The following is a 25,601-nucleotide window of genomic DNA, read 5'->3' as shown; positions in this document are numbered from 1 at the left end:
AATCAACTTCCAAAATTCTAGCCATGCATTTGAAAATAATTCCAGACAAAGATACTATTTACAGTGTTTCTAAATTTCTATTTATGTTATTGTGCCATGCTTAAACTGCTCAGTCTGGTACTTGTATGATGTAATAAAAGCCAGTCCAGTAAGAATTAATATATGAGCAAAGATGATGCAGAAATAGTTATGCAACAGAGTTTGAATAAAGCTCTAAAGAATTAATTTTCCAAACATGAGGTTATGTAACCCATTCTTCAGAAAAAGTCTTTAGAAGTCAATTGCCACCATTCCACTTACGTTTCACGAGCTTCAAAGCCTATCAGTTCCAAATATTCAACACTCATTCAACTTTTAACTCAGTTCTAGGAAGAAACACTAGGAAGAAATTCCAAAAGCTTTACTTGATAAATTCTTAAACAGAGATAGTTTATTCAAAACTTTTTCAGACATTAGATTAATGCAGAAAGGACAGAAAAACTCTCCACATTGACAAAGTTAAAATTGTTTTCCATACAAGTGTAGACTAGACCCCTAGAAGACTTAGTTTTGTTCCTACAAATTGTAAACAAGCAATACAATCCGTATTAATACATCCTTCTATTTATTAAAAAATCATTTAAGAAAATTTAAGCTGGTTATACTATCTTAACACCACAGGTAACACATTTAACACAAATCCTCCACCAGAATAAAAAATCTAAATAAATGAGAAGAGTACCAATAAGGAGTTTTACTGCATCCTTCATCCTCTGAGTTCTTACTTTTTTTTTTTTTTTTTTTTTTGGGGGGGGGGGTGTTGCTTTCAGTTGGTTTTGTTTTTTTTTTTGTTTTTGGTTTGTTTTTTTTTTTGGGGGGTGTTGCTTTCAGTTAGTTTTGGGGTTTTTTTTGTTTTTGGGTTTTTTTTGGTTTTTTTTTTTGGGGGGGTGTTGCTTTCAGTTGGTTTTGGGTTTTTTTTGGTTTTGTTTTTGGGGTTTTTTTGGTTTTTTTTTTTTGGGGGGTGTTGCTTTCAGTTGGTTTTGTTTTTTTTTTTTTGTTTTTTTTTTTTTTTTTTTTAAGTGTTTTGTTGTTGTTGCTTTTTTTGTAACAAAGCTGTTCTTGCCTATAAAAAAAATTTTATAGGCTTGATTAGGATTGATTGTGATGTAGGAAAAAAAAAAAGTCTCCAGTATAAAAGAATTCATAGTATCGAAAATGCCTTCCCCTTCCCCAACAGCACCTAAATATAAAGAGGTCAACAGCAACTGGCTAGTCTAGAGTAGCATAATCTAGAAAATTGATCCCCAAAACACAGTGGAATATTTCTATTCCACAAGGTTTCAATAAAAAAAGACTGGCATGTAAATCTGTGGGAGAGTGACACAATTTTTCAAGCAGCACATTGTTCAGAGTCAACAATTCACATCCGGTGAGAAAGTTACAGATACTTCTTTTGTAAAGCTTCCTTTTAAGTGGCAAAAGAAATTAAGGTCATCAGACTCACAGCTTAAAAATTTACATACATAAAATACAAAAATACATTGTGCTTCTGAGATGGCTCTGTTCTGTAGGCAAGAATTACCACGATTTGAGGAACCTGGCTGACTGGAAGTTTACATGATCGCACAGCTTCTGTTAGATGTCTCTGGGCCTGCCTGTTATGAATAGAAAGAGTCATTTTCAAAGAGAAATCCAGCAGTTAAAGATTTAACAACTCAAAATAATATACTGTACATTTTGATATATGAAATTATTAGCCTGGCATGGTCTAAGCAAGAGTCAGCATGCAAAGCTGTACAACCTGTTGTTCCCTGTAAGTAAAAGAATGCTAGATATCCTTTCTTATGAGAGATAATGGAGGACAGGTACCAGAAAAAACACAGCTTAAATAATTATCATATTTGATTTCAAGTCAAAAAGCATCATTGAGTTTAGACACATGGTGAATACTGCAGAGAGCATATACAAGTACCTTGAATTTTTATCTAAAGAAATCTAATCTCTCTATAACATTTTTGTAAGTAAGGCTACTTAAGACACACTCTTTAGCTGAACTATACAATCCCAGAAACCACAAGAACAGCTGGATGCACTTCAGTACTTTTGCATAACTGCAATAAAAACCTGACTCTATATTAAATGCCACAAAGTTATGATTCAGTTATAGGCCAAAACCCATGGCTGCCATAAAATATGATTTCCAACACAGCCAACTCTCTCCATTTTTTTGTCTGTTTCCATATGCATACTTAATTACTGTTCTATATTTACTTTTCTAGATGACTTTAAGATATGTACTAACTGAAATGCAGCAAAGTTTTAGACAAATTAGCAAACTTGAACACCGCGTTACAGGAACTTATGTTTGTTACCTTACTTTTTTTTTTTTAAGAACTGGTCAAAACACTAAGGCAGTGGATAAAACTAAGAACATGAACAATCAAGTATGTTTCATCTCAGTCTTTTCCCTTATATTTCAAAACATTTTAGTGTCACTGCAAGCTCACATCTTTCCACTGCCCTCAGAGTTGCATTTCTTCAGCATGCAAGAGACTTTTTCTCTCAGAGTGCCTTCAAATCTCTCATTCCCTCTGTCAGAGAAAATGAGAGATTTAAGTTCTCTAAACTTTAGGTAAATTTAGGTGTACAGGCCTAAGCCAACCTTTACCATAAACAGTTGGACTGGGGGAAACCTTACCAGAAACAGAGTTTAAGAAAAAAAAAAGCGCCCAAATCTTTAAGATTTAAACCCTTGTTTTAAGAAAAATCTACTTGTCTCCATCAAGGGAATATGTGAAGTAATATTTTTTTTTTGTACTGGTTTTAATAACACATGCTTTCATTAAATTACAGAGTAAACAAAACAAGAATAAAAGAATACTTGCACCCAAATACGTATGATATTTTTCAAAAAATTCATTACTTATATATCCATTTTTTCAACCTAAATAACCTTGTTAACATAAAACAAGATACCTGCTGTTTAAGGCCTTCCTCCACAGCTTCAGCTGCATCTTCCTCAACTGCCTGCTCTTCCTCTTCATGTGTAATTGTTTTAAAGACAGTGCTTCTCTGAGCAACCTCCTGCAACAGAGTCTTATTTTAAGACTTGACTTATCTAAAGATCTGTTGCTAATCTACTTAGATTTTGAGAAATGGGGGTTCCAGCTGTTGGAAAAGCTACTTCTACTGATTTTGACTATGTACTTTTCATGTACTGCTATGCATAAACAGCATTTGTAACACCTTAGTTTTAAATCTCTTAATGATTAAAAAAAAGTCTTTCTAACAATACACTCGTCAAGTTCTTCCAAATTTGTTTTTTTAATATATTTAAATATTTTCTTTCAGTTGCAAGATGTCATAGCAACTGTCCTACCCAAAGTTGTAACTCCCACCTGACCAGAATTAATGCCTCATTGCTTAAATGAGTTTCACTGTAACATTCCCCACCTCTCATAAACACACAGTTTTAAGGAAAACTGATTTAAGAGACAAATCAAAGAGTTCACTAAAACCTTTCCTTCTCAAAACATATTCTAAGGCACTGCCCAATTCCTGGCATGAGGGCAGTGTCTGAACAAGTCATTCTTCTACTACTTACACTCAATACAGGGAAAAATTTCACAGACTTCAATAGATTGCATTCCTAAATTGCAGTTAAGACAGACAGGGGTACCATAGGCTTGGTTGGAAAGCAAAAGAAGAAAACCTTACTAAACACTTGTGTACATTCATGTGTTAAGTCCTAACGATGGTTCTACCTGCATCTTTATAGGGGATGGCACCACAGAAAGACAAATTTAAACACATCTGAGGTACTTTACCTCTCCCTGAGAATTTTTCAGTACAGCTTTCATATCTACACCAGTGCCCCAAGCATTCTGGTTCTTCCAGATGAGGTCAGTGGGAGGGTTAGCAGTTATTCCAGCATTTGCAGCCCAGATCTGTTAAAAGAAGTCACATGCACGCATTATTTGCTAGTCTTATAGATTTCCATGTTATTTATTGAGTTAATGTATTCCACTTAAGTGACACTGGTGAATCTCCTCCAGTTAAGAAAACATAAGTCTCTGCCTGCCTGCTTCCAAAGTATCTTACAATAAACCACCCCAATGTTTTTAATGCAGAGACTTTTGAATATGTAAATGCACCTGTTCATGGTCAAAATTATTCCTCCATATAGAGAGTAAGTTTCTGAAAAACATGTCTCTGTCCAACTTCTTCCCAGCAATTGATATAACTAATGCCCAATACAAATATAGGTGATTATTTTCTGAACATATACGTAGAAAGCACACAACTAAAAACCTGTGTCTTATTGACACACACAAGTTGGCCTAAAGCCCATTTCAACTGAACAGCGGAAGCTTGACAACTTACTTTAACAGTTTGGCCTGCCTTTAGTATATATCTTGAGTTATATCTGTAACTAGCAGAAGTGTCTCTTATTTTTAGGATTATCTCCCAACCTCCCATAGGTTGATCCTAATGAAAAGAAGAAAAAAAAATTTTACATCAGCAGTCATTTTCTATTACATGTGTAGGGTATTTTACATATAAGGCCATGAGACACACAAAATTTTCAGTAAAAAGTTTTATTATCACTTGATCTTCAGCATGCAGTTAGGATAATTTTAGTTAAATTTGTATTATCTCTTATTGCAAGTTAAAGTTTAATACATTCTGCTTTTCAGTTCTGATGTTATATTAACTAGTGTTTATAATTTGCATCAGTTTTGTTATACCTTGATCCAGAAAAATACATAAATAAAACTAAAATCCTCTTACAGAAATATAATACGTTTTTTGAAGCACAGGATAACAAGCAGGCTTCTTAAAAAACAAAATATTTCTGTCAGTCTTCTTAAAATGTGTTTCTACAAATGCACACCACCTCCTACGACATACTCCTGTGCCAGACCTACATTATTTTTTCCTTTCAATTATTTTTTGCCTGTCAACTACTTGACAAGCACTAGCAAATCTAACAGAAAAAAACATATACAAGTCATTATTACAGAATGACTATTTCAAACCAAGAGTAGATCTTTTTTTAAATTCTCCCACCACCTGTTTCCAAACATTAAACAGTTGCCATGGGAGTCTGAAAACAGCCAGTTAAAATAATCTAAAATAAACAATCTTATTTATCTTAATGGATGCTGACATTCAGTTGGTCATTGCAACAAAACATACCACACTTAAGAAGGATTTTACGTATTTTCTATCTTTTATATATATAAACTGCCAAACACTTGTGAAAATTCCCCAAGTACAGCTTATTACACTGCACTACAGACAGTTGCTCAAATCTAGACCCTGGCAAAGTGCTATAACCATGAGTTGTTCATGCCTAGTGGTAACAGAACTGTTGGACCTCCCATGGAACAATGAATGTGTAGCTAAATTAAATAAAAGCAGGGGGAAATGTATGTGGTACACAAACTGGGGGGTGGGGGTGGTGGAAATACCAGAGGCTTGAAAAACTCAAAAAGGAAAAAAACCAGCAAGTCCTAACTCACTAGAAGTAGTCTGATTCGTCTGAATTTAGTCATCTAAATGCTTAGCTGTCTGGACGAAAATGGTTGTCAAGGTTTCCTCCATTCAGTAAATGAAGTCACCACTTTCAGCCAACGCCCTAGGCAAGTAATTAAGAATCTTATGTATCACCACCTGGAGGAGTCTGTCTGTCTGTCTCTTCATTGATTAGAGTGGACTGAGACACTTGGAAACAGACCAAACCTTGTCATCTAAACCATCAAGACTTTTACTGAAGGTAAAGGATCTGATGACATTAGACAACACCTATGTGTCACTGAAAACAAAAAATGCAGCTAACACTTCTACACACAGCTGAGGCACAGACAGCACAGAAGGCAGCAAGAATTACTCAGACCTTCTCTGAAATCAAGGCTGCAAGAAATCAGGTCTTGTAATTCTGGTGTTCTAATGAGACAACACTCAATTCTCTCTTCTCCCAGACAAAGGATTTAAAAAATAGTAGTCCCCAGACTCCAACACCTCCTGTGATGACTCACAAAACTGTATAAAGCATAAGACTTTTTTTTTCTTAAGCAGAAATTATAAGTAACATTGTGGGGGAAGGGAGGGCACGGTGTAAATGTACTCAATATAACAGCATCATTCCGAGGGCAACATAAGGAAAAGTTTTCATTATTATTCAAATGAAGTACCCTTTGATAAATAGATATGTGTATTACTCCCAGTACAAACTCCAGCCTATTTATAGAATGAAATAATCTAGCTTTGGTATGGGAACTGAAGGCTCCTAAAAACTGCATGCAGCCAAGGAAGAACTATGCTTTAGAGAAGCTATATGGAACTACAAGGAACACAGGCAATTAAATGCATTTAGACATCTATTTGGCATCAGTATGTATTTCTTCCAGGGCTTTAAGGCAGAGAAAGTTCTTAAAAGTCTTCTAAAGTCGCTTAATGTCTGCTTGCATTATTTCCTGTCAGTGACAATGTAATCTGTAAAGCTTTACAGACAGATCGCTTGCGAGGCATAACTCTGAAGAGTGATCTAACACTGATGGGTGGCAACCTAGCAATAAAACAATTACTATGAAAAGCATTAAAAATCATTAGGAAGAAATCATTGTCAATCCAGAATACTGTATAAAAGATTACTTTGTGACACATTAGTTAAGTGCAATCTCTTATACAGCATGCTTTAGCTCCAGGGTCAACATGAGCCTGAGGGCTGAAAGAGTCCTGAGGCTGCCTTCTACCTCTAATCAGCCCATTGTAAAGTCGTGATACATGTGCATTTTCAAACCTGTTCAGAGGTGTTCTTCAAGCGGATGAATTTTCCATCAATGTCTATCTCCTCAATAGAGACATTTCCAGTGGCAAAAGCTGAGTGGGAAATGCTAACGCTACTGCTAGCTTCAGATTCCTCCACATCAATCCTCTTCCTCTTCCCTTTAGTTGCACGCACAGTACGGCTCGACGAAGCCCGTGAAACTGTCACTTGGGAAGATGGGCTTGGTGAAAGTTTCAATCTATATTGAAGAGAGAAAGAAATATGACACATGGTTTTACTTTTTCCACCTTTTTTATAAACTTTTTTCCTCTCTCCTCTTCTTCCCTTAAAATTGTAGAGCAAAAAGGTAAAGAAATATAGTAAACAAAGCATATTAGATATAGAAGAAGCCTTAGGTACTTTTTGGAGAATTGAATAAAATGTTGTCAAACAGGTGATGAATGCTTTTGGATCATAGAATATTGATGGACTACTACATTAAGATCATGAAGGCACCTCCCTGCATTTGTTAAACACTGCGTTCCTTGGTAGGTGGAACCAGTAAAGAAAAAACTTAGGGGGACTTAAGCTATTGTAGGAAATTTATGCAAAAACCCAATGGTACAAGAGCTTTTGCTATTTCATCCCCACACTTGAGAGGAATCAGCCTGGACCAGTAGGATGCCATTCAGAAAACAGTTAAGTATTAAACTACTTCAAATGACAACTGTGACTTATCAGGAAAAAATTCTTGGTATTACTGAACTCTGGGGTCAGATGTAGAAAATGCAGCTAGCTGATAAGCTGGGCAATCATAACAGCTATTACTTTATTAAAATTACTCTATACTTTATTTGGCTAATAAATAACCCTGTAATTAACCCCAAAAAAGAATACTAACCACGGCACCAAACAGACCTACAAATGAGAATTCACTATGTCCTCAGTGCTGCATCTTAATACAAGAATTGTATTTGTTCCCTTGAGAGCTATTGATGTGATACTTAAGCAGCTTGGTCTCATGGAGACTTAGAAATAAATGTGTCAGACACAAGGGGGCAAAAACAAACAGTGCCTTGGAAGCTGTAGTAAAGCACCTAATGAACGCATTCACAGTAAGAACTACCTTTCAAGAGAAAATGAAACAAGTAAGGAAAGCACACAGATACCAGCATTTGTGCTACATTCTTTCATACCTCTTCTCCTCACCCTCCAGCAATTGCCGGTATGCACTGATTTCCATATCAAGTGCCAGTTTAATATCCAGAAGTTGTTCGTAGTTACTCAACTGGTCCTGCATCAGATTTCTTATCTCTGTTATTTCCTTCTCTTTCTCGAACAGCATTTTGCGCCAGTTGTCCTGTTCCTTGGACAAAGTGTCCTCAAGCTCGTGTACTCTATCTTGCCAGGCTCTAGACTAGAAAGCATTGAAAACATAAGTGATACAAAGGAAAGCTCACCCAAACCTCCTTGCACTCAGGTATTTCAGGCAATATGGAATTCAAAACATTATGTTAAGCATCTTCCCTGCTTTCTGAATTCAAACTCACCCATATTCAACTTCCTGTTCTCTACCTCATCTACTACAAACATAACACCTTAAGTTCCAATTAAACTTACAACATACTCTGAAAGACACCTACTGATCCATTACTCTGAGACCTGAAGATATGTTACTACATCTGTATTTACTCAGTCAAGAAAAGATGAGCTTAAGAGTCAAACTGTTTAAGACATGCCGGACAGGACACAGAATCAAAGTGCCACTCAGTGGACTTCAGAGCCTGTGGTAAGTAATTGTTCCTTAGCTTTTAGATGTGTACTTCCTGCTTCAGTTTACTGCTGCCAATTCTGAATTCTGGGAAGAAAGTTCCTCTAAAGGAAGAGGGGTTGTCAGTGAAAGCCTGTCTGCCTGTTATCAAAGCCTTCAAGGCTTGCTGAAAGTACAGTGGTGTTCCATGAAGAAAGCCACTTCGTCACATACCTTAAAAATCACATCAAGCCAGTAGAACTTAATATTGTACATAGAGAATGGAATGTTTATCAAAGAAAGGCCAATGCCAACAGCTTTAAGGTTGACCTTCCCTAAGCACGCTTTCTTCTGTTTGATAGTCTCTTGAGAATTTTTTAAAGGACAGACACAGGAAGCAATGCCCCACAATCACCTCATCTGGTTAAGTCACCAAGTTTTCTATGCAGACACTCAGAAAGTCATCGTCAAGGAGACAATGAAAACAGGCAGTCGAAAAGACTGACGCAGAAAGCCAGTGTAACTGCTTGTCAATGTTAAGAGTCAGATCAGGAATTTAATAGAAGGAGTTGAGTGTCACATGGAAGATCCCAGTCGAAACTACTATACAAACTCAGTGTTGCAACTCAAACCAGAGCAGCATCAGTGACGGGAGAGTTGTGTTCTTCCCAGACACCAAAGGTAAAGTTAGTGCTAGCAAATGGAAAACTAAAACTTCACTGGTTGACGTCACTAGCAGCAAACCCACAGCAGCAAAATGGGGGTTTTGGTGGATAATTACAGTCAAACTAGCAGAAGTTGATTTTGATAGCCCTGAAGTTAACAACCAATACCTCTGCAAATTCAGAAGAAAGTTCTCTGAACCTAGCTGTCTCTCCCAAGTAAGCAACAGAACACAGGTAATTAACTGAACTGAAGAAGGAAAAAACCCTTGGAAACACCTGTTGACTGACCCATCAAGAGCAAGATGATGGTAATCTAAAGGCAGAAACAAGATCTAAGTAGACAAACTCTCAATCCAATTCTTGCATAACCTCATCATCTGATCTTTTCCAGAGACTAACTTGCCTATATAACAGGAAAACGGGGAAGATTCATACTAGTATCTGCCAAGTTATTTGGAAAATTATGAAGTAACATCCCCCGCATTTATATTCTCCACCTGAAATACACAGAATTTAAGTCCTAGAAGAGTCTACTGTACAGGAGGAATCCAGTTCAAAACGTGGTGCAGAAAGAATCAAAGCCAAGTATGAACAATATTTTATATTTATTTTAAAAAATTATGTTTTGTTGCACTTTCAACTGATTATTAAGTTACAAAAGCCCACTTCAGAACCAATTCCTAACATTTCTCATTTTCACTCTAGATTTTCCACTGCAGTGCATATGACGTTACTCCCATCAAATATGCTAGTACTGAACATATGGCTTCTCATAGGTTGTGTCATACTTCTTCAGGTGTGATCTATGTGCTCTGTGATCTGACATAATAATTAGTATAATTATAATTAGTATAATTAGTTTCTGCTCAAGCCCCTACTCTACAAATGCTCAAGTACAGTTATTTGATGTATTTTTTCAGTCTCACATTTCATCCTAATCCTGATAAGATGACTTCCCCCCCGCCCCGAGTTCTAGGTGCAGACTGGGATGCAAAGAGACACCAAATGGACAGACGCTACATATACCAGCTCTGGCTTCGAATGTTGCCTTGTGGAATCCTATATTAGACTGCCCAATTACTACAGAACAGAACTAAATTGCTTAGAACATGAAGAACTTTTAATACAGAGCTCTTGTCTAGAATTGTCCCATCTGTGCACAAAAGTTTCTGCAAAAGCAGAACCACCTTTCAAATGCTCACTCTGTAGCAGGGTACTGCACAAAAATTCAACTTTGTTGAAAGGAGACATTAAGAAATTTGAAAAAGTACAGAACAGAAAACAAATTCATGCTTTCCCTTAACTTTTTACCAAGTCCTTTAAGGTAAAAATCAACAACAGTAATTAGCAAGACTGAAGAGTCACAACAGCTTGTTACCTCTTTCTGAAGGTTTGCGAGATGGGAAGACAGATTATCAATTCGTACATGACTTTCATGCAGTTCTTCTCTTACTGAGTTGGCTGCAGAATTGCTCGTCTCAGAGGACAGTTTAGCATGCTTAAGCTGCAGTAGATCAAGTTAAGACATCAGTTTCAAAGTAATTTTTATTAAAAGAAAAATGAGTTACCAAAAACCACACACAACACTAAACTGCAGAGTTCTTCTCTGCAGCTCTACCCTAGAATAAATAGAAGAGCTCCTCTGAATATTTATTCTAGGATTAAAAATATCTTCCCTTGTAGAGATTACTGAAGTTGGACTGCTAAATTCAGTTTTCATGCTGGCCAATGTTTAGCTTTATATATTTAATTACTGTAGCACTGTTTTTGAGTAGGCTTAAATAGAAGAAGCTAAACTTACCAATTCTCAAAAAACAAGCAAACTTTTGTTAATTTGCAGCCACCATAAACAAACTGGTAATGTGCTTTCAGATTACAGTACCACTGCCATGAGTCTCTCCTACTTCATTCTATCACAACTTCAAGCTCAAATAATTTTATTTAAGCTGGCTACATCATTCCTGCTGAACACTACCACATCCACTTGAGCAGCACCACAGACTTATTATTGAACTTGTAATTGCAGATTAAATGGAATCTAAAAAAAACTTTTTAAAATAAGAAAGAGAGTCCAAAAATACGAAAACAGTATACCTGAAGACAGGGAACAAGAAAGCCCCAGTTGTGAAAGGATTTTTAGACTATAAAATATAAATAAAATTTTTGGCTGGATCTTACTGTAAATAAGTTTTTCCAAGTCAGATTGAAGCCCTGAAGATAAGCAACAACACACTGTTAAGACTGTAAAGACTGACAACTATGCTAATAAATTCAGTTTGTACCAACTTTTCTGCAGTAAAATCCCACCTTGTTTTTAAAAATACTATCTGCAATAAGTAAAACCAGAGAAACCAGGTTCAGTTGAGACATCAGGATCCCTCCTGACAGAAATGCTTGAATCATAGTAGAGGAAGGAAATTACGAAGTAAAACTGATTTCAGCTTGAGTATGCTTCCTCTCTAGAAGAGTGAAAAGCAGAACACATTGGGTATGGTAAAACTTCCACACACTTTATACAGAGTCAGAGGACTCAAGATGCTGTATTCTCAGCAAGCCCTATTATGAAGTAAGTTTTATACAAATTATGGGACACATTATTGATCATCAAGACTATGTTACAGTTGATACATATTTACACACTGTCATGGTTTAACCCAGCAGGCAGCTAAACACCACACAGCTGCTCATTCGCTCCCCCAGCCCAGGGGGATGGGGGAGAGAATTGGAAAAATAAAGTAGAATTTGTGGGTTGAGATAAAGACAGTTTAATAGGACAGAAAAGGAAGGGATAGTGAGTAAGAAGAGGGAGGGGCAGCAGCAGCGGGAGGGGCAGCAGAGTAAGAAAAGTAATATACAGAACAAGTGGTGCACAATGCAATTGCTTACTACCCACCAACCAATGGCCAGCCAGTGCCCGAGCAGCAAACCCCAGTGAGCTTTTCCCCTTGTTTATATACCGAGTACGACATCATATGGTACAGAACACCGCTTTGGCTAGTTTGGGTCCACTGTCCTGGCTGTGTCTCTTCCCAGCTTCTGATGCCCCCTCAGCTTACTCACTGGTGGGGTGGTATGAGAAGCTGAAGTGTCCTTCAGTGTAAACACTGCTTAGCAACAACTAAAACATCAGTGTGTTATCAACACTATTCTCATCCTAAATCCAAAACACAACACTATACCAGCTACCAGTAAGAAAATTAACTATCCCAGCCAAAACCAGGACACAAACTTTCCTTGAATTCACAGTAATCCCAGTACTAATCACTTTTTCCCCCACAGTTCACCTTCACACAGTGCTTCCTACTCTTATTATTATTGTACTTCCTGAGGATTAAACCTGCTCCCAAAGTGAGACCTGAAAATGCAAATTTACATTCCAAAACCATGGTAATTTTAAACCAAGCTCCATAACAAAATCCTCTGAAATGCAAGTAATTAGGCTATCTTTCCATTAATTAAAACAAAAATAAAGTACATCAGACAACTCTATGAAAAGGTATTCTTACTTTGGCATGGTAAGTCTGTTCAAGCTCTTCTTTGTACAGTTTCACTTGTATGTCATGTTGCTCTCTTATTTCACGAAGGGCTTGGGCCAGTTTATATTCATATTCAGTTCTATGCCCAGAATCAATCTCAGCTAAGCGAGCTTCATGTTTCTTTCTTCTTTCATTCATTTCCTAAGAAAAACAGAAAAATAAAATAACATTTAGTAAATAAAAGAGAAAACAAGTTTTAGAAGACTATCCGCTGAGCGGACAGCAACGCAGATTTTAGCTAGCCTTGTGGATCAGCATTAGCTTAGTTTATTTTACATTGAAACCTTCAGTAGAAACACAGGGCCATTTCCCCAGTCTGATCTGTATGGTACGTTATTTTGCAATAGTCAGTCATTGAAATAAGAGCTAGGATACCATCAGAATGTAAAGTCACATTTCATTCTGAGAGCTGTCTGCATTTTTAACAGATACACCTCAATATGATTAGATTTTAGAAATACATCTTCTATGCTTGCACAAAATGAAAGTACTGTGAAATTAAACAGTCCCTTTCACTGATGGCATTGTACCCATTTATTTGTATGCTTGCCAATGGTCTCTGGAAAAAAGAATTCAAACAACATGAACAAAGCTGAAAATACAACTAGCAGGAAATGCACACACAGAACAAAAGACAGTATGGTTAGGTACATTTGTTACTGCTCTAAGATTCCTCCTGGAAAGCCTCAAGTACTACAAGTGAAAGGGAGGGTGGCAAGAAAAAGCTCTAAATCAACTCCTGTTTCCATTATTCAAAAGCATCCTATTAGAAAGTTCTGACATTAAAAAGCAGTGTAAGTCCACAGCACCTGTTTGAGTGTCCCTCTCCACTTTATTTTTCATAAAGGGATTATGCAAGAAATTACTAATCTACTTTCTGATTACTAACCTACTTTCTCATTACTATGAAGAGATGTGTACATTGCAATACCATGGGCAGAGCTGAACATGAAACAACATGATTCAGGAAGCTATTTTATCACAAGAGCTCTGGGTAACATAATTTTTCCTAGAATAAAAAAAACTGGTTATCTTCCAGCTAGAATGGAGCTAAACCCTGCTCCGAGTGGGAGTTCAGAACAGATGACTTCCTGAGGTCCCTCCCAACCTAAATTGTCTTAGTATTCTAGGATGACCCTCCAGTTGCCATCTTCCCTTTAAAAACATGAATGAGACTAAAGCATTTACCTCCTTATACATATTTTTACGGAATTCCAAATCCTCAGTGAGACTCTGACAACGGTTTTCAAGATCCACCTTCAATAAGGTTTCAGTTGCAAGGTGTTCCTTGGCAGCAGCTAAAGAAGTTTCAAGCTTTAAGAAAAAGAAAGAAAAGAATCAACACAACAATGATTATGTAACAGATCTCACATAACACAATGACCTCAGCTACCTAGAAGTACAGCTATCTACATGTTATGGTTGAACTTGACAATCAAATGCAGTATTTACACCGGTACCATGTTCCCTCCTCCTCTTTTGCAATTGCTTGCACAAGTGACTTCTAGGTATTTCACATTGGTAACTAGCATTAAAATGCTACTTATCAATTTTCCTTACAAAACCTCAGTTTTTCTACATGGCAAATACCAGCCTCCTGGTCTCCTCAACTCATCCTCTTGAGGTGATGTGGCTTAAGATCACAACTCATGTGTTTCAAAGGGTTAACAAAACTAGCCCAAGACTTTTTTTTTCTTCCTCTTTGTTCTATCAGATGCCTGGAAGATGGAGAACCACAGGCAGAACCAAAAGGAAGGCAGAGAGAACCAAAACCTGTTACTTGTCAGTCATTATTTATCTGTATCTGTGAAGTCAGTCTCTCCCCAGAAACATTTCTACAATTTGTTTTGACTCTGGACCTGCTTTCTTTAACATACATACCATCCCTTACAGAGTCTGCAATTTTAAAAGCACTCTATTCTGCCATTCATGTTTATTAATAAACTGAACAGTAGAGGACACAGACACCTAGTCAGTACTGCTTCCAACTTTGACAGTATACCACAGTTTGTTCTAGTTGTGACTAGATGACAGGTTTGTGTCCATTTTTCGGCTACAAAGTTGCATTTCACCAGAATGACAGCTCTTACTACAGATGTATTGCATATGAAAACACCTCATGTGCTGACAGAAGTTTGATGGCTAAACATTTCTTCTCACCTGTGCAATTTGATCTTTGAAATCCTCAACTTCTGCCTCCAGACTTTTCTTATCACCAAGGGCTCTGGCCAGTGCAACTTCTTTAGAATTCAGGGCTACTTCAAACTCTCTAAGTTTGATTTGGGCTCTATTAAGATCAGATTCCTTTTTTGCATAGCTGGAATAAATCAGAAAAAGTGGTAAGAAAGTCTAGAAATGCCCCCAAAGTGTCGCGCTTTCCCATCACGACAATCTAGGAGAAACGACGCATCGCCAGGGACTCACCCTGGGGAGAAACAGACCAACACAGATACTGTGGATCAAGCGATTTCTCCCTTTAATTGCTACTTAACACTCGGTTATATACCACAACCACGTGCAAGCCATCTACTGCTTGGTTAACATGTGCTGTTCACACACCTAAAGCAATAGTTCGATTAGATAAGGTCTTCTGATCACGGGAATGGTTCCTCTTGCCTGGTGTCCTGCTTTCAGTCACGTAGGCCCAACTTGTTCAGCTTCTTGTGCTTATTTCATCAAACTTTGTAGCAACAGTTAGCCTTCGCCGCATCCTTGAGGCCTGCTACTTGCAGGTGCCTCTGGCTCAGATTGAACAGCCCCATTGTGTCTTGTTCGCTATGTGTCTATTTTTCTAATTTTTCCACACAAAGGAGACTGCTGACTAATAAAACAAGGTACAATCTGAATCCTAAACTTGGAGAGACACCCAACAAAAATATTTTGTCTTGTCTTAATTTACTCTAATTGAAATCAACTCCTTAGTTCTGCTTTCTCATCCGATATAACGGTAACCCAATATTTTGCTTTGGCTATAGAACCCTAAATATATGAGAAACTCAGAGCGTCAAACAAGTCTGAGAGGCATACACGGAAAGGGAAAACGTTATTAAAGGCACCTCTTGTTTTCTCTTTAGCTAGCCACTCTAAAAATGTCCTACATTCACCAGAATCTTAATAGGAACAAATAAGTTCTCCCAGCAGAAGGCTCTTTCCATAGGGTGGAAACAAGTAAATTATCTTCCTTGTCTTTTAGCCACTCAGGAACTTGTGCAGAACCACTGTCTGGGCTGCAAATAGCCCCTTTCCAATTAACGGACCCACTTCTCATTGAAAATTGATGTTTACTATTGTTGTATTATTGCCCAGCCAGCAAGTAAGCACCACACAGCTGCTCACTCACTCCCCCCCCGCCCAGTGGGATGGGGGAGAAAATCGGGAAAAGAAGTAAAACTCATGGGTTGAGATAAGAACGGTTTAATAGAACAGAAAAGAAGAAACTAATTATTATAATAATAACACTAATAAAGTGACAGCAGTAATGATAAAAGGACTGGAATATACAAATGATGCACAGTGCAATTGCTCACCAACCATCGATCGACACCCAGTTAGTCCCTGAGCGGCGATCCCCCCCCTGGCCACTCCCCCCAGTTCCTATACTAGACATGACACCACATAGTATGGAATACGCCTTTGGCCAGTTTGGGTCAGCTGCCCTGGCTGTGTCCCCTCCCAGCTTCTTGTGCCCCTCCAGCTTTCTCGCTGGCAGGGCATCAGAAGTTGATAAATCCTTGACTTTAGACTAAATACTACTTAGCAACAACTATCAACACTCTTCGCATACTGAACTCAAAACATAGCGCTGTACCAGCTACTAGGAAGACAACTAACTCTATCCCAGCAGAAACCAGGACAACCATCTATAAGCCAGTCCTCCACAAGCAGAAGCTGTAGCATAGTGAACTGCTTTGCAGCACCCTTCTAACCATACATAATGGCAAAGTTCCAGAGATCTGAGGAAAAATACTCAAATACTGTCTATACAATAGTCTGGGCTGCCACTGAAACTGCACTGGTGCAGTGGTACAGGTGTCTGTCTTTATGAAAGCAAACACACAAATTAGTTTTTATGTCTACGCAAGCGGTCAAACAGTTTCTAGGGGTTTATTCTCTAAAATGGCATATGCAAACAAAGACATCAAATGAGAAAAATAAAGGAATGCCACATAAACACAAACCCACACTCTTCAGCCTAAATTAATTACTCACATATAATGCTACAACAAGCCACTATCAAAAATAGGGGAAAGGAAAACCATAGTCAGGAATCAAAATTACTGCTGACTTTTAGTTGGCAAAAGCATCTGTGTTTAAATGTGTAACACAAGCTCTTCCACCTTCAAGTTGATTCCTTTTCTCTCTGGGATACCCACATTTGTCTGGTAAGGGCAGTAGCATATAGAAGTTCTAGATGTTTATAATCAAACTATGAACATTTTACAGGAATGGACAGATTCAGGCTCAGTAAGACAACAGCTAGCACGTTCTTCAGTTTTCACACTTCTCTTTGCAAAAGTGAAAAAACCAGAATTCACAACACTACACTGAAGAGACTGAAAACTGGATAAAGATTCTTAAGAACAAGATTCAAACGTGTTAAAGCATTAATACATTCACTATTTTTTAATTACTGTACTGCTTACAAGAAACAATAGCAATGCTTCTCAGCAAAATGAGACTAATGTAAATCAACACACACTTATAAAAGGAGAGACTCTCAAATTTAAAAGATGCTTTTCCAAGATTACATGCAGACATATACAGTTAACATCATGCTCAAAAGAGATGTGTGCAGAGGCTTGCAAAAAAAACCTGTAGAAATAAGATTAATGTTTGGATGTCCTAGCATTACAGCCAGAAGATGGCAGGCTTTACATAACAGACTTAACACTAGCTAATCCTGCTCCTTTTGGGTAACACCACAGTTAACTGAAGTTGGAGACTGCCAGAGCCCGTGACACACACTGACTCTTCTACACTCAACTATTTTTTTCATTTCTGCTGCTCAGCACTATCCCGTCCCTCCCTGGGATTTTACATACCATTTCTTACACTCAACAGTTCACAGCATTTGGGTCCACAGCTCAGACAAAAGCACAGAATTTAGGTTTTGGCCACATAGGTACCTACTTCCAGCTCTCTTCATTATTGACTGGAGGACTCTGTCCTGTCCCATCCCTCCCCTCCCATCCAGGTCCATAGGAACTTCAGCATGCAAGGAAGCTGTATGGCAAACAAGGAAAAAGAGGGAAGGAAAGGTGTCTTGCTATGGTTCATCTGTAATAAAAATCTCTCCATCACCTGTTGGGAAGTATAAGGGCCTACACCAAGCCTCTGCTGTTTGATCATTGCTGGAGAAAGCTTTATTCAAAACATGGAGAAACTGTTTCACCCAGGCTCTCTCACAAGACTTCATGCTGAAACCAAGCCTATCAAATTGGATCCTGAAAGTCACGCATACTCAGGGCCATGGCGTGCCGCCCCCTACTCCACCCTGGACTCTGAAATTATCCTGGACTCTGAAATTATCCTGGACTCTGAAAACAGGAAGACTCCCCACATACCCTAAAGTTACTTTGGGTTTTTTAATTTTTTAATGCAAATACCTCTACCAGTTACATACTGGAAGGCAGCTGAGAAGAGATCTCTTGCAATTGGGAGCGGCAGAGAAAAAGATATACAATGTGGACTAGCAACAACAATATGATTAAAACCCAATACACTACCTGTACCACTAAACTAAGGCTGATGTAATACCTGAAGGACCTTCCTTGCTTGTTTGCAACAAGATTGGCTGTGAAGCCATCGTATAATTTAGTGCAACTGAAGTCACAGAAGGGGGGGAACAAAAGAATTAAAATTAAGCACTCGTAGTTGTTAGTGTTATGAGTTGTCTGAGAGAGCTCATCCGAACACATTCTTGGAAAGAAAACAGAAACTGGAGCTCAACAATTCAAACGCTGAAAGCCAGATGAAATCTCAGCATCTCAGCAGTGTCATCCCAGCCCTAAAGGAATGTGGGAAAGAAGTGAAGCAAGATCAGAAAAACCTCTGTGAATTATAAAAACATACACCAAATGTATACAACATACACTTCATCCTTACACCTAGTAATTTTTACTAGGAAGAACCTGAGCCTCTCAACAATAGCTAGCTTTTTCCTCCACAGAAAGCCAAAGCTACATCTCAAAACAACAAATAAAAAAAATCTCAAACACCCTCCTGTTGTAGTGTTCAGAAATTAGCCAGAACTGTACTCCTTTCAAGTTGTTTGGCTCATGAAAGAAAAATAAAAGCAAAGAAACAGTTGCTGAGTTGCATCTTCCTCAAAGCAGCAGCTTGTTTTTCTCTCTTTTGACTTCAAAGCATGTGGGTCTTCTTATCTATGGAACTGTAATTTATTTTAAAATAGTGTGGAAGTAGGATCTGCCCAGAAAAGAGCAAGTTCCCATTAATTTTCACTGTACTTCAAGGAAAACTTGCACTTCAGAAATTTAAGCCACAACAATTAACTCCCATAGACACTACCGAGTGTGAAGAACTCTGTCTCACTCCTACCTAACATAACCATCACAGCTCTCAGTAAAGGAGTTGCAGCCATGTATACTTTAGAAACAGCTCAGCACACACAAAATAATGCAATCAGTTTTCCCCGCAGTAAGCGTTCCACAGTGCCACTCTCAGGAGCACAAATAACCCTGACAGCTGCAGTACATGTGGCCAGCTCACCATTAAGCAAGCTAATTTCTCATACCAGATGCAGTCTAGCTGAGGCACAGGTTTCTAAGCAGGTTAATTTGCTCACCATTCCCAAAACTTAATAACCTGTAAAGCAGAGTAAATGAACTCACACACAACTATAAGGTACTGCGGTTAAGTTGCGTCTGGTTACCTGCACTAGCTCGTTTAAAGCTAATTCAAAGCTCTGAAATACAGATATCAAGGGGCAGTCACTGCTTTGGTGACATTACCTGGATCGCTTGGTTTGCAGTTCAGTAAAATGGCCAAGTCACTAAATAGCCCACTGAAAGCAGCAAGCTCCCTCTTCATGCTGTTGTGCAATCAATCACCATTCTTCCTTCAACCCTGAGGTTCATGAAATAACCTAGAATTTACCAATCTTGTTAAATTTCTTGCTAATGTAAGAAGAGCCACGGAGGAAAAAAGATAAAAATAATTTTCTACCAGTTTAGTAAGTTGAACTGGCCTTCTGGAGCCAGACAAACCACAAAACTAATGCAAGGTAAGCAGGAAGACTGCACCTTTCAGTCTGCAGCTAGATCTCAAGTGTAATTTAAAGTTCCTTTGAAACTCACCAAGTGAAGGATGCCACAACCCTACAGGTGATTTTTTTCACCTCCCACACCCCCCCACTCCCTTCTGCCAGTTCTTACAGAGTCAGACCACAAAGCTAAGCATTACCAACGTTAACCAATTCTCCTTGAAAAACATTGGTTTTCAGCCAATTCACGACACAGCTAAGCAAGTGTTGTAATTCATGATAATGCAGCCTATATTTACACCCATATAAAATAACATGGTACTGCACATTGAGCTGGTTTTCCACTCCAGTTGTAGAGAAATATGAAAATAAAAAAAACAACCCTATAGTCATTAACACTTTATGTTTTGTTTAGCTAGCAGTCAGTTGTCCATATTATTTTACCCTATGGTAGGCACAACATTAAGGCTATGTTTTGCAAGGAAGTGATTTACATTAAGGTAAGAACCATCTGTCTAAAAGCATTCAGGTTTTTGACAATAAGCATAATTGGACAAGCTTGCCTTTCCTGTAAATAAATATATGTAACTTGGTCTCAACTTGTCTCACGTCACCCATTTTATTTAACTGGAGAGAGCTGCTGAGTGTTTGAAATCAACCCTAAATATATACATCATCTCTAGCCACTTACTGCTCAACAGCGACTGTTCCTCAAGAGCTCTGTCAACCATGTGAATCCCACGACTCTAACCAGCAATCTAGGCAGAACCTTTACCCATGCACTGCATACATGTCAAGTCACTGTCTGTTACCGTGTTATCATTACATGTTCACATATATTTGAGACCACATTTAACCCTACAGCAAATAATTTCTTGCATTGTTACATCCTACACTGCATGGACGACACTCTTAGGTAACTTAAGTTATATTCTTACATTTCAATCATTTAAATTATTGTGCAACAAGTTAATCACTTCCCTCCTTACTTCTCTGGGTGGTCTCTCTACAGTACACAACAGTGATAGTTTTCAGATTAAAGCTCAGCAGTTCCCCAGCCACCAATCTTCACCTCACTTCCCAAGATCACCTACAATAATGAAATGCTTTGAAAAGTTTCAGGTCGGCTTCCTCAGAGCAGTTCCTCTAGCTCATTACAGCACACCACATGTGCACCACAGGGAAGCCCTGGAAGAGCTGTTAAAACTTTGCTCACATTAACACAACCTGGTTCTTCTGAGTAGTTGTTCAGGGTACCAGCTGCAAGGTGTCACACACTTGCATAGTAATTCAAGCCGTAGGCTGATACCAAGCTATTACTGGTGTTTATTTTACTGCCCAATCCCACTGCAGAAATTCATTCCATAATATAGATGAGAAGACCAATTGAAGATACAAAGCAAGAGAGCCAGAGAAATAATCTCTTACATATTAAAAATGCATAAAGCTAGTTCCTTGCCACAATTACATTTACTACTAACACTTGCACTCTGTAACACTTGATGATAATTAATGACCATTATATCCTTTGCCAATATTTTCAATAAAACACATAATTTCCTTCAAAGTTAACTTTTACCACATTGCCTCTTTTTACAGGAGAGCAGATGTTACTTCAGCATTGGTAAACTGCCACAGTGAAATCTCAGCCTGCCAAAGACAAACGTAAACAGGGAGTTTCCTAAATGAACTAGACATTAACACCAGCTCATGCTTCCTAAACAGCATCATTATCTCACATGACAAATCAGAATACAGACAAGTCCAGCTAGGGATTTTGACCTGCTGTACACTTAAATAAGTCTCCATAATGAACGTTCACCCCACCAGTGGAAATCTATCCTCAAACTTGATGCTTAAGCAGACCGAGTAACACAACAGTAACAGTGAGCCTGATTTACTGAACTGCCCTTGTTCAACACCACTGTTAAAACAGCTGTGTCAAACTTCACAATGTAAACCATTGTTACATTAATTTCTCAAGTTACACATCAGGATTTTTCCTCCACCATCTTGGCTCTACAGTTCTCCCTGGTTTGCAGCTATTGCAAATGATGAAAGCATGATACACTTCCACCCAAAAGCAGAAACTTAATCCAGTCTGTAGGATGCTGGAGGGATGGAGCAATTCAGAGCTCTGCTCTTTTATCTGCCACTTAAATGATGACATTATGAAATGCCCAAGGATCACGTCTTTCACTGCTTTGCCTGCATTGTGTCTTCTGTTCTTTTCTCAGAGAACATGTAGACAGCAGTAATCTGAAGTCCCAGCCAAGGCTATGCAGCTCTCTTGTAGGAAGAGCACTCTACCTAAAATTAACAGCTACGAGTTGCATCTTGAGCCCAATCCTCCACATACACTCTTCTAAGAAGCTGACAGAAGAGTGCGTCTTCCTCCATAAAGTCACTAAGAGATGGAAATTCCTGGTTTGACTTTCAAGTCACTTTGGTGCCTACCTGCAGCTACATCTTGCTTTCCCAGTCACTATCAATAATCTCTTTGATGTATAGACCTTCATGTGGCACGAAGAAGTAACCACAAGAATGACTAGACTCACTAATTACAAGCTCATGGTTTGTTTTTGTTTTTTAAGTAACATGAGCCCAAAAGATATTGGAGCTGTCTGCAGACACATGGAAACATCAATGTGCTGGTTCACACACGAAATATCTTTCTCATTACGAAAAATCAGGGCTGAGAGTGTATTTAACTGAAAATCAAAATTAACAGGTTATACAATGGTAGAGCAAGATTAACAACTCTGCCCTTTCTTCTTTTCCAACATCAATCCACCGACAAACTTTGTGATTCCAAGACTGAAGTTAGAATGGTAAGTGGGCCTAACTAGCAAAAAAAAAAAAAAAAAAAAAAGCCCAAAGAGGAGATTCTTTTTTGCTAATGGAAGACTACAGCACTCAGAAATCAAATTCCAGGTATACACAAACAAGGAAGCAAATAAACAACTGAATCAAGTCAAACGTGTAAGCTGCAAAATCTAGTGGCGCAAATCAGTTCGCTGCAAGAGGGGAGGGAGACCTTGGCGCCGTGCCATAAAGCTTGCAATCTTGAGGGAATCCGGTCACAAATCTACCTTTTGTAACATCCGAATATCCAGCAAAATGAACAGACACTCCAGGTTTTTTGTGGTTTTTTTTGTTGTTAAGTAAACCCTACTTACTACCCACTCATGTGGCTTCGTATCGTGGAGCTAACATCTTTCGGAAAAAAAAGGACACATCGAAAGCCTAGACCGGCAACAGCCACTACACAAACTGTCATCACTCTGTATTTTTCATCCTGAAGCAGCTTAAGCCGCACGGACAGAGTCATCTGTCGGAGCGGAGCCGAACCGGGGGGGGGGGGGGGGGGGGGGGAGCAGGGGGAGGTGAAGGGGTATCCTGACTCCAACCCCGCAGCCCTCCCTCCAAACTCAGTTATGCGAGGGTGAGCTCGGGAGAAGTTTCGAGGGCGCCGCCAGCACCGCGGACTTGCTCTGCGGAGCGACGGGCCGCCGCCCGGCGCCCTCCCCACGGCCGCAGCGGCGCGGCAGGCGCAGGGCGGCGCTGCGGGAGCCGGGCCGCCGCCTCCCGCCGGGGCGGGGCCGCACCGCTGCCTGGAGCTCCTTCATTCAAAGCCGGGGCCGCCGCCGCCGGCCTCTCGCGCCCTCCCGGCGGGTCCCGGCCCCTCCGCCCCCCATCCGTGTCTGCCCGCGTCGCGTCCCGTCCCGTCCCGCGTCCCCGACCGCGTCCCCGCTCACCTGCCCAGCAGCTGCTCGTGGTCGGCGCGGAACTTGCCCAGCTCGATCTGCAGCTTGGCCCGCTCCCGCGCCGTGTCGTCCAGGGTCCGGCGGGCGTCGGCCAGCTCGGCCTCGTAGACCGACTTCAGGCTGGTGATCTCGCGGCCGCGCACCTCCTCCCGCTCGGTGACCTGCAGCTGCAGGGCGCTGTTCTCCGCCTCCAGGCTCCGCACCTTGTCGATGTAGGCGGCCAGGCGGTCGTTCAGCTGCCGCAGCTCCTCCTTCTCCTGCAGCCGGGAGAGGCGCTTGGTGCTGTGCGCCGCGGCGGCCGCGCTGCTCCGGCTGCGTGGCCCCAGCGACATGCTGGCCGCCATGGCGGGGCAGCGGGAGCGACAAGCGCGACCCACGGGGAAAGAAAGGCGGGGGGGATGGAGGGGGGACCGGACGGGAGCCGCCGAGGCAGGAACGGCAGAACGAAGCCGGCACCGGCGCGGCGGGAGCCGAGCCGCCGCCGCTGCTGCCGCCGCTGCTGCTGCTGCTGCTGCCTCCCCGTGCAACGCCGACACCGGCGGGCTCGGCGCCGCGATGTAATATGGCCGGCGCCCGCCCAGCCCCGCCGGCCGGCGCCCCCGACCCTCCGGCTCCACCGCCCACCTGACCGGCCGCCGACCAATCGCGATCCGAGGAGGGCGGGGCGCCGCGCTCCGCCGCCGGCTGGAGACTAAATTCAAAACCCGCCGCCACCGGCCGCAACTGTCAGCCGGCGCGCGAGGGAGGGGGGAGGCCGCGCCCCGCCCCGCCCCGCCCCGCCCCGCCCCGCCGCTCCGCTCCGCTCCGCTCCGCGCCGCGCCGCGCCGCGCCGCGCCGCGCGGCTGAGGCGGCCTGGGCGCCGCGGCCCCGTCCTTTGTTGCTGCCTCCGCCTGCGGACAAAGGGAGCCGGCGCCGGCGCCGGAGCCGGGTCGGGGCGCGTGGGGGAGTGACGGCCCACTCTCGCGCTGTCCCCTCGGGCGTCCCTCCACAGCCCCTCCAGTACCAGGCGGGTTCCCCAAGGCCGCCGGCCTGCGTCCCCTCGCCTCGCCTCGCCGGCGTCCCCGCCTGCCAGCCAGCCAGCCAGCCAGCCAGCAGCTGCCCGGCCCGGGGGAGATGCTCGCGTTTGGCAGTGCAGCTTCTGCCTGCGAGAAAAGAAGCGATTTTGCTGCGCCAGCCATTTTCTGCCCTAATTTACTCTTCCCTCGTCTGCAGGCTGCACGCTGTCATTTGAAAACGGTGCTTGAGTCCTGATCCGGGGAGTGCCTGAGCACCCGGTTTCGAGTTGCCTCAGATGAGTACTCTCATTGCAGTGTGCAAACCGCAATTATTCCGATTCAGCTCAACCCCGGGTTTGGGGTTTGAATATTCCTTATCTGATGTTAGTCTGGCTCCTGAAGGTTTATTGTGAGTGAGATGTCGTGTCCGTAATTACAAGCTGAAGCCGAACACTTCAAGGAAAAACATGAATCCTTCGGTGCTTGCGAATGCAGGACGAAAAAGCCACTTTCATCCCTGTGGAACTGAACCCGCTGAAGGTCTGGGGTTTATGGCTTTTAAATCAGCACTATCCCTTCACAAACAATTAAGTAGGCTGCATCTGCTGGAGGTCGGTTTACATTAGGACCACTGGGCATTGTTAGCTGCGTGTTAGAAAGTAGAAACTGGAAAGGGGAACACAGTGGATGGTTCAAAGTCTCGACTGTAAACCCAACTGTCCTCACAGAAATTTCTGTAGAGGGGGCTTGTCAGCAGGAAGGCACTTAAGATTTTCCCCTACTTAACATTTCCTCAGTCTTCTAGTAAGGTTCCTTCTAAAACGAGCCATGGTGAGATTCCAGAAACCCAGTAGTTTTCCACTGGACATGAGATCGCCCCTATGGGAGCTGGGTGCCCCTTCTCAGTTCCTGGAT

The 25,601-nt window shown here is 41.0% G+C and overlaps 1 protein-coding gene across 2 annotated transcripts; it reads right to left on the bottom strand.

Annotated features, from left to right (window-relative positions):
• Nucleotides 1–1,081: 1,081 nt before the first annotated feature.
• Nucleotides 1,082–24,163, bottom strand: LMNB1 (lamin B1). 2 transcript variants are annotated; one of them, XM_049795913.1, is made up of 11 exons: nt 23,683–24,163; nt 14,863–15,019; nt 13,891–14,016; nt 12,673–12,843; nt 10,545–10,670; nt 7,948–8,168; nt 6,785–7,010; nt 4,363–4,467; nt 3,807–3,926; nt 2,956–3,063; nt 1,082–1,634 (listed from the first exon to the last, which is right to left on the bottom strand). In XM_049795913.1, exons 1-11 carry the CDS (start codon nt 24,033–24,035, stop codon nt 1,593–1,595), a joined length of 1,755 nt encoding a protein of 584 aa, XP_049651870.1. In that variant the 5' UTR covers nt 24,036–24,163; the 3' UTR covers nt 1,082–1,592. The 2 variants fall into 2 exon arrangements, with proteins under 2 accessions (XP_049651870.1, XP_049651871.1); XM_049795914.1 differs by lacking the exon at nt 10,545–10,670.
• Between the last annotated feature and the right edge of the window lie 1,438 nt (nt 24,164–25,601).

The sequence above is a fragment of the Accipiter gentilis genome, chromosome Z, assembly GCF_929443795.1.
Source record: "Accipiter gentilis chromosome Z, bAccGen1.1, whole genome shotgun sequence".
Taxonomy (NCBI): Eukaryota; Metazoa; Chordata; class Aves; order Accipitriformes; family Accipitridae; genus Astur; species Astur gentilis.
The sequence above is the reverse complement of the archived record's forward strand: the minus strand, read 5'-3'. Positions and strand labels throughout refer to the sequence as shown.

Excerpts from the sequence above, each read along its gene's own strand:
- LMNB1 (XM_049795913.1), bottom strand. The coding sequence starts at position 24,035 with ATGGCGGCCAGCATGTCGCTGGGGCCACGCAGCCGGAGCAGCGCGGCC. Across the intron at positions 12,844-13,890 it reads GTAAAAATATGTATAAGGAG|GAAATGAATGAAAGAAGAAA; the intron begins GTAAATGCTTTA and ends TGTTTTTCTTAG. Across the intron at positions 7,011-7,947 it reads CTGGAGGGTGAGGAGAAGAG|ATTGAAACTTTCACCAAGCC; the intron begins GTATGAAAGAAT and ends TCTTCAATATAG.